The sequence below is a fragment of the Ochotona curzoniae genome, unplaced genomic scaffold (assembly GCF_017591425.1).
Source record: "Ochotona curzoniae isolate NIBS_2020 unplaced genomic scaffold, NIBS_Ocur_1.0 scaffold_4506, whole genome shotgun sequence".
Lineage (NCBI taxonomy): Eukaryota > Metazoa > Chordata > Mammalia > Lagomorpha > Ochotonidae > Ochotona > Ochotona curzoniae.
In genome coordinates, this window is record NW_024467119.1 from 33,648,968 (window position 1) to 33,662,855 (window position 13,888).

Here is a 13,888-nt window from a genome sequence, read left to right on the forward strand (position 1 = left end):
GCAGAATGCCAAAAACATATACTTGTTCTTAAACATCAGTCATTAGACTAGTAATTTGCTTTCTGGGGTAGAATTATCGACAGATGGACTCATACACTGAAATTTAAGAAAAGTGACTACCAGTCCAGAGATGGATAACATGAAAATAATAACTATGATCCCTATGCGATGGCACAGTGGTTAAGGTCCTCGCCTTGCACGCCCTGAATCCCATATGGGCGCCAGTTCTAATCCCGCAGCCTCGCTTCCCTTCCAGCTCCCTGCCTGTGGCCCGGGAAAGCAGTCCAGGACAGCCCAAAGCTTTGGGACCCTGCACCCACGTGGGAGACCTGGAAGAGGCTCCTGGCTTTGGATCGGCATAGCATTGGCCGTTGCACTCACTTGGGGAGTGAATCATCGGATGGAAGATCTTCCTCTCTGTCTCTCCTCCTCTCTGTATATCCGCCTTTCCAGTAAAAATAAAATAAATCTTTAAAAAAAAGAATGAGTTGAAAATCCTTCATTAAAAAGAGAGAGAGAGAGAGAGAGAGAGAGAGAGAAAGACATCGGAATACATGTTGAGCTTCAAGAACAAATTTATTCCATTTAAATACAAATAGAAGTCAGCACAAAGCCCCTCAGTGTAAACACTATGGCCTTTGGATACATCCACATTTGAATTAAAACTCAGTCCCTGATTGCAAGATTCTATTCAAATCACTTACTTTCAAACAGAATTTTCTTACCTAGAATAGGGATTGAAATAGTTCTGAATGTGATGTAATGCTGTCAATATTGTCAGCTAGCTGATATGTATATAGTAGCCACTCAATAAATAATAACTACCATCACTCATACATAATTTTAGACTATACCTGACCTCAAAACCTATTCATGTAAAATACAATTATTTTATGAAAAATATGTAATGTGATTTACTGCAATGGCTACCATATGTTGAAAACATTTTTAAAAACTATTAAAGTTCTTGAGATTATTTAGCTATGTTGTTTCCGTTTTGATGCAATGGTTACATTATTGTCCTAATGAAAGGTCACAGAAAACATTGCATTATACTTAGGAATTTTCATCTTTTCTGCAATAATGATTTCATCCTGTCCTAATTTACCATAAACCTGGGTGGAAGTTCTTTTTCTACGTTACTTTTCAATGTTAAGAAACAACAAACTACAAGAAGCCATTGGACATCTGTCCTCCCATATGTTGCCTTTTTCTTTTTTGCCACTTGAGAATATTGAGTGCTCTTTCTTGTGTCTCTCTTCTTGCCCAATGATTAAGGTCTCTCCAGGACCTTTCCAAGCAAACAGAAATCCCTTATGGCACAGTGCTGGACTCCGCAGTGTATGAGAACGTTCGCATGAAGGGACTGAACCCTTTCGAGAGGGACAACATGTATTCCCAAATGTGGCGGATGATCAACCGAAGCAATGGAACAGAGAACAATGTTCTGGAGTCCCCAGCAGGCATTCAGAAGGTACCGGCCATGTTTTATCATGAATAACTTCCCCTGTCTTGTCAGGCGCAAGTCCTTTTTGGCCTTTGACCTCAGCATACAGGTTTCAGCAAAACTATGTATTCTATGGATTTAAAGAAGGTATTTGGAATGACTTGGTATACCGCAGAAAGAGTATAAAGGGCTCTGTAGTGTGTCTCCCAGATAAATTCTAATAGATTTCTAAAGCTGTAAGCACACACATTACTCTTTTGCTCAAAAAGGGTTAAGGAATTACAAACAGGAAGACAAAAGTTTTTTACAAATCCCATTACAAATATCATTCAGGTTATCCAAGTCTTTGAAATAACTCGGGGCACTCTCAATACTGCATTTGTTTTCAGATTAAAATTTTATCTTTATATTGTGATTATGCAAAGCTGTCTAGAAGCAAAAGCTAATCTTGTCAACAAATAAGATTCCTACCAATGTCTGTTTCTATTTCCAATGTGAACATCTCTACTTACATCTTATTTTTTCTGTAACCATCATTTAGAAGTAACTACAAAAAAAGGCTTGGAGAAACTTTTTCCTTTGTATGAAAAACTTAAAGTGACTTACTCCAGGCTGCAGTTTATAAACTTAGACAAAAGCAATTCAGACCCCGCCAACCTTTGTGAGAGAACGATCTGTGTGCTGTTTAACATCCCTCTCAGGACCAGCCTAATAAACTCTCATGATTGGCCTTCGGTAAATAGTTACAGACAGAAAGAATGAATGTCAGAACATGAGCCATAAGGGTTCCTTGCTTTTGCTCCATGCCCCTCCAGCACAGAGTACATCAGACCCCAACTCTGAGTTCTCTGTTTAGAAGGCATACTCTAAAATATTGCTGTAGAGGATGTTTTGACTTCAAAAAACTTGCCACAGGTTTCAGCATTTTTCTCTGTGTTTTCACACAATGCCCTTTACCTGTTAATATTAAGGTTTCTAGAGTCAGCCTAGTAATGTCTGCAGTCACCAAAACATCATTTGGAGAATTGATGATGTTGACATAAACCTCTGGGTACAAAGGATGCCTTTAAGGAAGTGAATGTCCTTGAGCGGTTGGTAATGTCCTCTAGCTTCTTTGCCCATATCATATCATATCACTATATTATATTATATTAATTCCATTTTCCCAGGGTCCAGATGATAATTCTGTAATATTTTTCTTAGTTTCCTCAAGAGCCACTGGATCCTGAAAATTGAATATGTCCTTTAGTTAGTGTAATAGTGGAGTGGGTGGTGAGTTGGACAGTTGAGGTAGGTGACTAGGCACATGAAGGAGGAGATGTAGGTGCACATTTTAAGGTTTATTAGGTAATCATAGATGCAAGTGAATTTGGGTGCCAGACTAAGTATACTAACTTCATGACTCTTAGAAGAGGTTTTTATTTTTATCCCTCTTTAGATTGTTTACTATTGAAAAGAGATCTTATTTCTTGATGAATAGTATATAGAAATTTGTAGTTGACATCTCAATTCTAGACACCAAAGTTTCCCATGCCTCACTACCTCTTTCTATACATAGGGTACCATTCCAGAGAAACTTTCTTCACTCCAACTAGATGCCCAGTAATAAAATCTTGCGGTTGTACTCATTCACTAACTTATTCATTTTCAAATATTTGCTAAGTATCAATTATGTAACTGGTGCTGCGCTAAGAACTGACATTGAGAAACAGCTACTGGAGGTATGAAGTATAGTGTCTGGTAAGGAATATAAAACAGAAATTTTTAAAAAAGAAATCTTATGGTTAAACAAAATTATTTTCATTATTACACATGCTATGAAATAAAGCGAATAGGGCAAAGATTAAAGGGAGGGTTTTCATGCCAATTGGCTTTCTGAGTCTTATTTTACAAATCTGGAAAGTAACAGGAAGTAAATGGCTCAGTTTCTCAGGCACACCTATTTGGGTTAGAATCCAGCTCATTTTTAAAAATACAGGACTAGTTTCTTGAAATGTCTAGGCCTTAAAAGTTCTGTGATAAGAATTTCTATCTCACACAATTTTTATCATGATGAAATATGATAACATATGCAAAACACTGATAAATAGTGAGAGCTATAAACCTAATCGTAAGATTGTACTAAAAAAAAGTAACTGGAAGAATTCCTGTGATGGATTTATAAAAGAAGTTTCATTACTTGATATTCCCTTTCATTAGCTTAAAATTGTGACATATTCAAAAAATAAAGTAAAAATAGAATAGTTTTAACTCTTGATAGTCTGCTGAAATTGAGAGCTAATGAATATAAACCAGGTACTCAAATATTTATTGCACCATCATTTATTCAGTTTTCTAAAAAATGGCTTTTTAATTGACAATAGAGAATATCTTAGTGCACTTGCTAGTACGAAATTTTCAGTATGTGGCTCTTAAGTCAAAAACAGTGATTAAGCTGCAGCTGAACAGTGATTCAGCTACAAAAATCAGTAGTGATGATCAAATATATTTTGGTTCAGTTTCCAAGATCTTAGCTAATTTCTCTTAGAAATCCATGCCAGGCAATCCATCCACAAATAATACTCTTCTCACCTGCAAAATCTAACTGGAGGCTCACAGAGCTGATAATTGTAATATGTAAGATGTGACGGCGGATTCTTCTTCAAGCCACTAGTCTTGCACATCTCACACGGCAGCTTTCCAGTCTCTGTCATTGATTTTTAATTTGTGCAAGCAGAAAAGACCTCAGAAGACTGCCAGGTTAACATTGCACAAAAGGCCAACTTTCTTTTGCAATATCTTTGACAGGAATCCATATATTTAATAACTGCCTTCTAGCAGAGCCGGTGCCATGTTAAAAAACATTCCTTACAATCTATAACTTTAAATAGATCCCATTAGCGTCTCAGGCTGTGCTTACTCTTAATTGTTCTGTCTCACTGAAAGGTAGATCCTGTTACTATCTAACACTTTTCTTGCTGCTTTTACCTAGGAAATCCATATAAATTGAGCACTAAGTAGATGGGTTCTGATTTGCTATTGAGAGAACCACCTGCATTGAACTATTCTAATTAAATGAGAACAAACTGTTTCTGTCTCAGTCAGCACAGGATCTTCTGCATGAGCAGGAAAAGTATGATTTGAAAAATGGAACTGATTTTTTTTCCTGCATATTTTTTTTATTTATTTGTTTTATTACTTGATGATACAGTCCCATAGGTTCTGGGATTTCCCTCCCCAACCCCTAGTGATTTCCCTTACCTTATTATAATATAATAGTACAGTCCTTAATAAACAGCCTTAAGTCCATCATTTGGTTTTTTCACATGTATCTTAGTATTGTAGGTATGAACAATTGCAGAGAGTTCAGCATCCTATTATCAAGATATATTTAACAGTTTCATTGGGAGTGCATCTTTGATTTGAAACGAGAGATGCATACTATATTGTAGTTTCACATCTGGATGGGATAGTCACTATTACACGGTTATTATACATTCCCTTAAATAAAGTCATAAAACAAAATCAACAAAACTAAGAAAAAACAGAAAATTAGCAACATGAAAGTAAAGAACATGCTACTGAATGAGCAATGTGTCAGTGAAGGAATGAAAAAGAAAATATCAAAAACACTTTTTGAAGAAAATTATGCTACCAAATGACCTATGAGTCAGTGAAGGAATAAGAAAAAAATTTTTTGAAGAAATTATTATAAAAACAAAAATGTCATACACCATGATATGCACCAAAAACAATATTGAAAAGGCCGTGTGGGAGGAATCAAGATGCCAGAAGATGGTAAGGACACATTTAAATGGATGGAGAAACATTTAATAAGGATGAAGCAGAGAAGACACATTTCAGGAAATAGGAAAGAACAGCAGCAGAGGGGTACCTGGAGACTGACAGACACAGGAAAGCAGTGAAAACAATGGTATGGTGTTGCAGTGACTGATACTCCAGGCAACTGAGCTAATGGCGATCTGAATCTCCACCAGCAACCAGGTGGGAAGGGACTTCACTGGGAGCTTGGGAGGTGAACCCAGACAAAGAACTGTGGGTCCTGCTGGTCTATTTAATCTGACCAGGAGTAGAGACAGAGCAGCAGATCCCAGATGGGCAGTGTAGAAACAGGGTGGATTTCACAGCCCAGTGAGCCCCCTAGAGCTGAATTGGGCACAATTTTGCTTAATGATGCAAAGGCAATGGAAAGGGCTGAGCATAGGCTGACCTTGGAGTGAACTCATTTCTGACTCCGTGAACTGCAGCAACATGGCATTCTATAGGTTTCACCAAAGACAGGTCTTGGTAGCCCTCAGACCTGATAGCCAGCAGATCAAGAACTCTAGTAGTGGCATGTTGGGCACCATTTTGTACACTGTGGCAAGTTTTAGGACTACAGGGGACAACAGTGAGCTGCGCATGTGCTGAACTGATGAGAACTCACCAAATCCAATGGATTGCACTGGTCCCACAGGAAAATAATACTGACTGTGGAATCGTACGGGTCAAAATAGGTCCATGTGTCACCAGACCTAACGGCCAACAAGTTCCGACAAGATCAGCACCACAAACAAACTAGCTATATAGGACACCTGGTGTCTCCCTAATCCTGCGACCTGCTCCAACCGAAAATGGGAGAAAGGCTGCAGAGACAAAGGTGCAGCCTCAGCACGTTACCACACTAGGTGGGAGTGGTAAGCCAGAAGCTGGGGCTACAGAGACCATGGCGGAAATCTAACATAAGAACCCAGTCTTGGAACTTGCTGGAGAGAGTGGCACAATTGGCTGCAAGCAAAGAGCTGTGTACGAACTGCGATAAGTAAAATCGACTGTAGACCTGTGGGTGACACAATTTAGAAACCTGTCCCATGGACAAGAATCTGCTAACCAGAAGTACAGTGACCAAGAGCAAAAGAAGAGATAAAGGCATAATTAATATTACTGAAAACTCACCTGCAAAGGAGCAAAACCCTATGTCAATCTCAGAGTTAACTGAGAAAGACATTGAGAAAATGGGAACAGAGAATTCAGAAAACTCATTATAAAGCTTCTGATCAACAATGAGAACCACATACAAGAGTTCAAAGAATTTAAGACATATGTTACATAAAAAATAGAAGCAATGAAACAAGCCAAGGCTGATATATTAGAAATTAAGTACACAGTACAAGAAATTAAAAGTACAATGGCAAGTCTCCAAAACAGAATGAAGCAAGCAGAAGAAAGAATCTCAGGATTGGAAGATAGTTCCTGTCACCAAGGGGAAGCAAACAAAAGGTTGGAAGCAGAGCTGGATCAGAGCAAAGAAAGTATTCAAGAACTGAAAGACACTATTAAGAGGCCTAATATAAGAGTTATGCGAGTCCCAGAGGGTGCAGAAAGAGAAACTGGTTTTACAAATATATTTAATGAAATAAGTGAAATTTTTGATAGAAAAAGAATTGGAAAACAAGATCCAGGAAGAGCACAGAACTCCCAATAGGATTGACCAAATGCAATCTTCACCAGGACACATGATCATTAAGCTCTCTTCAATTAAACATAAGGAAAAGATCCTTAAAATTGCACATGAAAAAAATTAATTGACATATAAAGGGATGCCAATTAAACTCACAGGAGATCTCTCACAAGATACTCTACAGGCAAGAAGATAATGGAGTGACATACTCCAGATTCTAAAACAAAAAAAGTTGTCGGCTCAGGATAACATATTCAGCAAAGCTTTCTTTTGTCTTTGAAAATGAAATAAAATTCTTCCACAGTTAAAAAAAAAGTTCAAAGAATTTAACTCTTCCAAACCTGCCCTACAAATGATACTTCAAGATGTTCTCTTGACAGAGAAGAGGAGTAGCACCCGACAAAACCAAAGGCAAATGTGAAGAACGTCCCAGTAAAATGACAACAGAAGACTAAACCAATGAACAACCCATTCCTAAAAGGACAAGACTAAATTACCATCCATAAATATTAACCCTGAATGTAAATGGCTTAAGCTCAATCAAACCACTTATAGACTGGATTAAAATAAAACCCATCTATTTATTGTCTAGAAGAGACATATTTCACCAACAAAAATCAACAGAAAATATATCTCATGGACTTTGATGTTTTTGTTTGTGAGTTTCATCTCTTCAAAGCAGTTTCATCTGATTAAATTATTCAATGACTCATAGGTCATACAATAGCATCATTTCCTGCAAGATGGTTCTTGATTTTCTTTTTCATTTCTTCAGTGACACATTAGTCATTCAGTAGCATGTTCTTCAACTTCATGGTGTTGTTAATTTCTATTTTCTTCCTGTTGTTGATTTTGTTTTGTGGTTTTTCATTTAAGGGGATGTATAGTAGCTGTAAAATGGAGTCTTTCATATCCACATGTGAGGATACAATGTACTATTCATCTCCACTTCCAGACAAAGATGGACTTACAATGAAACTGTTTACTATACTTTGACAATAGAATGCTGGACTCTCTGCCATTGTCCATGCTCGCAATGATGGACAATATGCCTGTGTATGAAGAACTATACTTTAGGGGAACTTGGTAGGGGAGAACTTAGGGCAGGGATAAGGGAAATCCCAGGAGCCTATTGAACTGTATCATAAAATAATAAATTTTTAAAAATCCATTGGCTACAAAATGGTCATTCATTTTAATGGCTGAGTAATATTCCATGAAATAAATGTACCAGTTTCTTTATCCACTCCTCTTTCAGTGGGCATTTGGGTTGTTTCCATGGCTTTTCTATTGTAGATTGTGCTACTGTAAATATAGGATTACAGATCCCTTTCTCATATGAAGATTTTATTTCCTTTGAAATATTCCCAGAAGTGGAATAGGCATGTTTATTTTCAGTCCTCATAGCACACTCCATACTGATTTCCATAGTGGTTATACTGGCCTACACTCTCGCCAACAGTGAAGGGGGTACCTTTCTCCTTACTTTCAGCTTAGCAAGTGACGTTAGTAGAGTTCTGAATGTAGGCCTATCACACTGGCATTATTTCTTCTACAATCATTAATTTAGTATTTTTTATGTACCAATAAGTGTATTAGTGAGGTGAACAGAAATGAAAACAAGCGCCTTCACATGGCTGACATTGTGGTGGGATTGGCAGACAGTTAACTAGAGAGAAAAATACCTGTGTTGTGGGTTCTATAATAAACTGTTAGAGGAAAAATGGAGTAGGTATGGGAGATGGGGAGCATAGAGAGGGAAAATGAACTATTATCACATGATCTAGAAAAGGAAGTCTTAACCAAGCAGTGCAAGGGAAGGAATGTGGATGGGGTGGTAATAGTGGTGATGGTAAAGAGAGTATCTGGATGAAGTGTTAGAGAAAATGAATCAGCAAACGCACAGGTATGAGGTAGACACATTCCTGGGTACTCTAAGCAGATAAAAAAGGTCAATATAGATCCAGATAACAGCAGGTAACAGTTCTATAACATGGTAAAAGAGGCAAAGGGTGAGGCAGTAGAAAAAGGACAGATTAAATTAAGGTCTTGCTACTCACTTCTCAGAAATATTAAGTGTTAGGCCCTCTGCCCAGTCCTGCTGAGTGGGAATCTCAGTACAGCAAGCTTCCAGGGTGATTGATATGCATGATGACATTTGATGTGTGATAATGCAGGACTGCATGAAACGTTCTAAATTGACTTTTACTCTTTGTGGTATATAAGCCTTGGGAGAATTTTGAACAGAAGTGTATAACATGATCTCTAACTCATAATTGGGCATGTCACATGACTGCTGTGTTGAGCATAACTGAAGGTGACAATTTGAATCCTGGAAAGTAACTGCAGGCCACACTGGTGACTTGCAACCTGCTGAAATCACCATGGAAAGCCGATCCCTGCTGAAACAGATGTCCTGGAAGACTTGGCAGTAGCACATTAATGGAATTTAGTCCATCAGAGTAGAGTGATGACTAGAACATGTGGCAGAAAGGATCTAGACATTCCTTTACTTTTAGAAGCTAAATAAGGACCACCGATGTAGGATCTGTGTGTTGTGAAGTAATGAAGGTGCTGATTACCTTGGGAGAACCTATTTGCTGCCAGACAACATATTATAGCTCATTGTGAAGACCAAGCCATTATGCAACTTCAGAACAAGTGCCTCTAATGACACAACGATATTAAAGAAACAAATGGGCAATGCAGAGCAGCATGTTAAGCCACCTCTTAGAATGTCCCCAACATCATATCAGAGTTCCAGCTGAAGTCCTGGATCCTTTGCTTTCAATGCAACATCTTGCTGATATGCCTGGCAAATGGCCTATGGTGGTCTTTATACTTGGGTTCCTGCCACTCACATGTAATGCCCAGATTAAATTCACCATGTTTGGCCTATGCAGCTGAAAAAAATGAAGCCTCCATTTATTGAGACTCAAGGAACTAAGGGAGGAATACAGCGAGAATTAGTGTTTGACATGGCAACCAAGGCCAAATGCTTTATTAATGATCTAGGGGAATCGTTTTTCTTTTAAAATAGAAGACTGGATGATGTTACCAGGGATGTGAGAGTATCTAGAAAACAAAGATATCTATAAAGACTACTGGGACAATCTTATAATTACAGACAAGAGAGAAGGGGTATAGCAAAGAATACTCTCTGATTTCCTCCTGTCGAGTTTAGAAACACAAAGAGGTTTGAAGAAGGTCAAAGAGACCATTGTCTGTCAAATGCTCATGAATCAAATACGATGGACTCAGAATTAATCATCAATTTGACAGCCAGCAATCAGTGGTGACCTTGACAGTCTGGGAGAGGGGAGGAAAGTATATTACAATTAAATCGGAGAGAAAAAATAATTAGAAGGGAATAGAGATTACAAGCATATATATTTTTTCAAAGGAATTTCTGCTTGAATGTAATTCTGAGAAAGCAGAGGGGTTCTGGAAGGAGGATAGGAAATTCAGAGTTTTTTTTTAATGGAAGTCAACAGATACAGTTTCTGTGTATTGGTGAGATGACACAGTGGAAAGGGAAAATGGATGTAGCATGTGAGAAAGCAAACTCTTGGATGATTTGGACAGATGCTTAGCTCCCAGTGTTCGGGGGAGAGAGCTGGATGCAGGAGGACAATCTTCCCCAAAAAGAGGAGAGAAGGTGGTGAATGTGAGTATATGTGCAGTAGGTTGGAAGAAATGGCACAAAGATGTGAGTTTTATTAGTTAAGACCTTATATGCAAGAGAACAGGAACTCCAAGAGACAAGAACAAAGATTACCACCAGTGTATGAAGAGCAGGATCAATATTCTGGAAAAGTGAAGATGGAAAATTTAGGAATAATTGTTTAAGAGAATGAAGAGATCAGACTACTAAAATGGAAGGGTCTTCTGTAAAAGTGGCAATGACTATTATTAGTTGAGTCAATCAGCATGATTGTGATGTAAATCCAAGAGATTTTTGAATTTGTAAATCCAAGGAAAATAAACACACCTGCTGAAGATATATTTTCACCCCAATGTGGAGGCAACAAAATGTGTATCAATCGAGGAATGGATTTTTTTAATATAACCCATATGCTCAGTGGAATATTACTGAGCCAAAAATGATTAAATCACTTGCCACATCATGGATGTAACTGAAGTTCATTAAGTGACATAAAACAAGAACCTAGAGTGAAATATCACATGGTCTCAACTCATATAGAAGCCTGAAAAATTAAAAATAGATCGCATGGAAGTTAAAAGTGTACTTGTGGTTACCAGAGGCAGGGGAGGAAATTAGAGAGGAAGTGATTGGAACAGGTTCTGGTTTATACTTAAACAGGAGTAAGAAGTTCTGAAGTTATTGCAAAATAGGCTGACTGTAGATAATGTTTATTTACTGTGTATTTCTTTATACTAAAAAACTAGAAGAACTTATGGATGTTCTTACTGAAAATGTTAAATGCTTGAAAGCATAAATATATCATGATTGGATACAATATAGTATACATATAACATAAAATAATCCAAAAATACTTAAAATTTTATATTCTTAAAGCTAATTTTAGAAACAATTATATGACATTGGAATTGATGGCTAAGGTAGGCAAACAAGCTAGATTTTTGGAAAAGAGGAATCCAAGAGTCTAAGAAATCAGGTACTTTTTATAAAAGCTATCTATTTTAAAATTCAAATCATTGCAAATACAGCGCTGGTATGTAAGGGAGTGACGGAGTTCAGTGATACAATCTCCATGCAGTGTTTGAGTCAGTGGGTAGGTGCAACTTATGTGATCTGCTCATGTGAACTTCAAAACTGGAGGACTTTGAGTACAAGAGTTCTGAAAAGGGAAAGCTGAGGCAGGATAACTGTCCCTGGTTCAGCATCGCTATAGCAGAGAAAATTAGTCACTGCTTAACAAAGGCACAGGCAGTGAAGTATTCTTGAAGGAGAAGCAAGTTCTAGTTAGCAAAGGAAGGTCAAGCAATTTCAAAATACAGTTGGGGGACTCATTAGTTTGAGACAGTTTCAATTTTGCTGATTGACCCAGTTTTGCTTTTTGGTATTTTATAGATTTCATTTATTTAAAGACATACTTACAGAGAAAGGGAGAAAAGCAAGAGAGACAGATCTCTCACCTGTTGTTTCGCTTCCCAAAGGACTGCGAAAGGCAAAACCGTATCAGGCTGAATCCAGGAGCCCTGAAATCTAACCAGGTCTCTTATATGGGTAGCAGTGACTTAAGCACTTGGGCCCTCTTCAGTTTTTTCAGGCACAATGGCTATGAGTTGGACCAGAAGTAGAGCAGCCAAAATTTGAACCAGCACTCCAATATAGAATGCTAAGTATTGTAGGCTGCAGTTTATCACACTGAACCATACTGCTAGCCTTAACCTTGTCATTAATTCATCCACTTCCCCTCTTACGTATATTCTCACTGGATTAATGCAGTGCATGATCACCCTCAGAATGTGTTGATGATGGACTTCCATAGCGGAGAGTAGAAGAAAATGGAGTTGGAAAAGAATCTGAAAATTGGTCAAAATAAGGATATACTTATGGACATGATACAGAAAGTGAGCCCAGAAATCCCAGACTTTCTATAATGGCAGGCATCAGAATTTGGAGCTAATATTGGCTTTTAGCTCTAGGCAAATTTTGCTTGTTACAGATGTGTGGCAAGTGGGTAAAAATGTCTCCAGGAGCATGCTGAGGCAGGCAGCTCCTCTTCATTCCTAACAATGGCAGGTGAAGACCTGGCTAACGGTAATCTTATCAGCCTTTCAGACAATAAGACATTGCTTCAGACAGCTAAGTGAAGCTGAGATAGGTAGCAGTTGACACCTGGTGGAGTTAAGGATGAGAAATGTACACACTTAGAGAGTGAAGTAAAGTGAGTAAAGCAGATTTCAACTAGAACGCAGCTTGACATAAAGCTAGTCCTGTTCTTACACATGTCAAACTCATCGTGCATACTGGCCATATCCATTTCTGGTAGTTCCACACCACTTCTTCTTGGAGCTATATCCCATCTTCTGAGTATGAATGAAAAATCAGAGTAGATAACAGCCTACATAGACCATGAGAGAAATAGCTAACTTGACCTCCAGCTTGTGTGATTTGGCAATAAATTATGGACATGACCTTAAAACTGGGATTAGACCCTTATTATAAACATGAATAATCAAACTGAACCCTACCTTGGGGAAAACACAAAGGCAAATACTAAACAGCTCTGAGCTAGAAAAATGTCAAGCCTAAGTTGTCATACCACTGGATATGAGGTAGCAGTGGATTTGCTACATTTGCCCTTAGCCCAACAATTCAAACCAACAATATATGATTCACTTTAACACTTTGCCCTGCAGCTGGGAGCTCAGTTCCCACTGGCATATTTTCTGGTTTTCATCAATGAGAGTTTTTAGGTTTGTGTCAGGAATCACACAATGAAAGAGAGAAGTGCCCCAGAGGGAGAATGAAAGAAGTCAGATCATTTTCAGCAGCTCTGCTAATGAATGTTTAATGCCTGGGGTTAAGTGTTTTTAATTATTATTTTTAAAACTTATTAATAATCCACATGGAAATTTTATGTTAACTGTGGTCTTGATTAAATGTTTTTTCGTTGAAGAGAAACAAACTTCTTAAACAGGACTAGGAACTTTCAGTGTCAGAGTTTATAAAACACAAAGTATACTATAAATATTTTTCTACATGTTCCTAAAATGTGCAATGGTTCTAAAAATTAGTGTCTGGTAAATGAAAATATTGCAGTGCTTTATGAAAATGAGATGACTAATCTGACCAGTCTGCCACTGACAGAGTAATACTTTTACAATTGCTCTTTTATAGCAGTTTAGTGCCTGATGAAAACTGGATCTGTTCCATGTCTTCTTTGAATTAGTTACATTCAACTCTGATTCACCTTTTCATGCACACATTCATTTGACTAACATACACTTCCACACTGGTTGCTGAAGTAAAAATATAGAATAGTAGTGACTTGGTGAAAGCTTCCTAG

The 13,888-nt window shown here is 37.8% G+C and overlaps 1 protein-coding gene across 3 annotated transcripts in view; it reads left to right on the plus strand.

Annotated features, from left to right (window-relative positions):
• The window catches only part of GRID2 (glutamate ionotropic receptor delta type subunit 2), a 1,273,704-nt gene that overhangs the window by 1,017,464 nt on the left and 242,352 nt on the right, over positions 1 to 13,888 (plus strand). For all 3 annotated transcript variants that reach the window (XM_040967041.1, XM_040967039.1, XM_040967040.1), the window contains one exon: positions 1,279 to 1,474. In XM_040967041.1, coding sequence (XP_040822975.1) covers positions 1,279 to 1,474 — 196 coding nt within the window. The remainder of the gene's footprint in view (positions 1 to 1,278; positions 1,475 to 13,888) is intronic.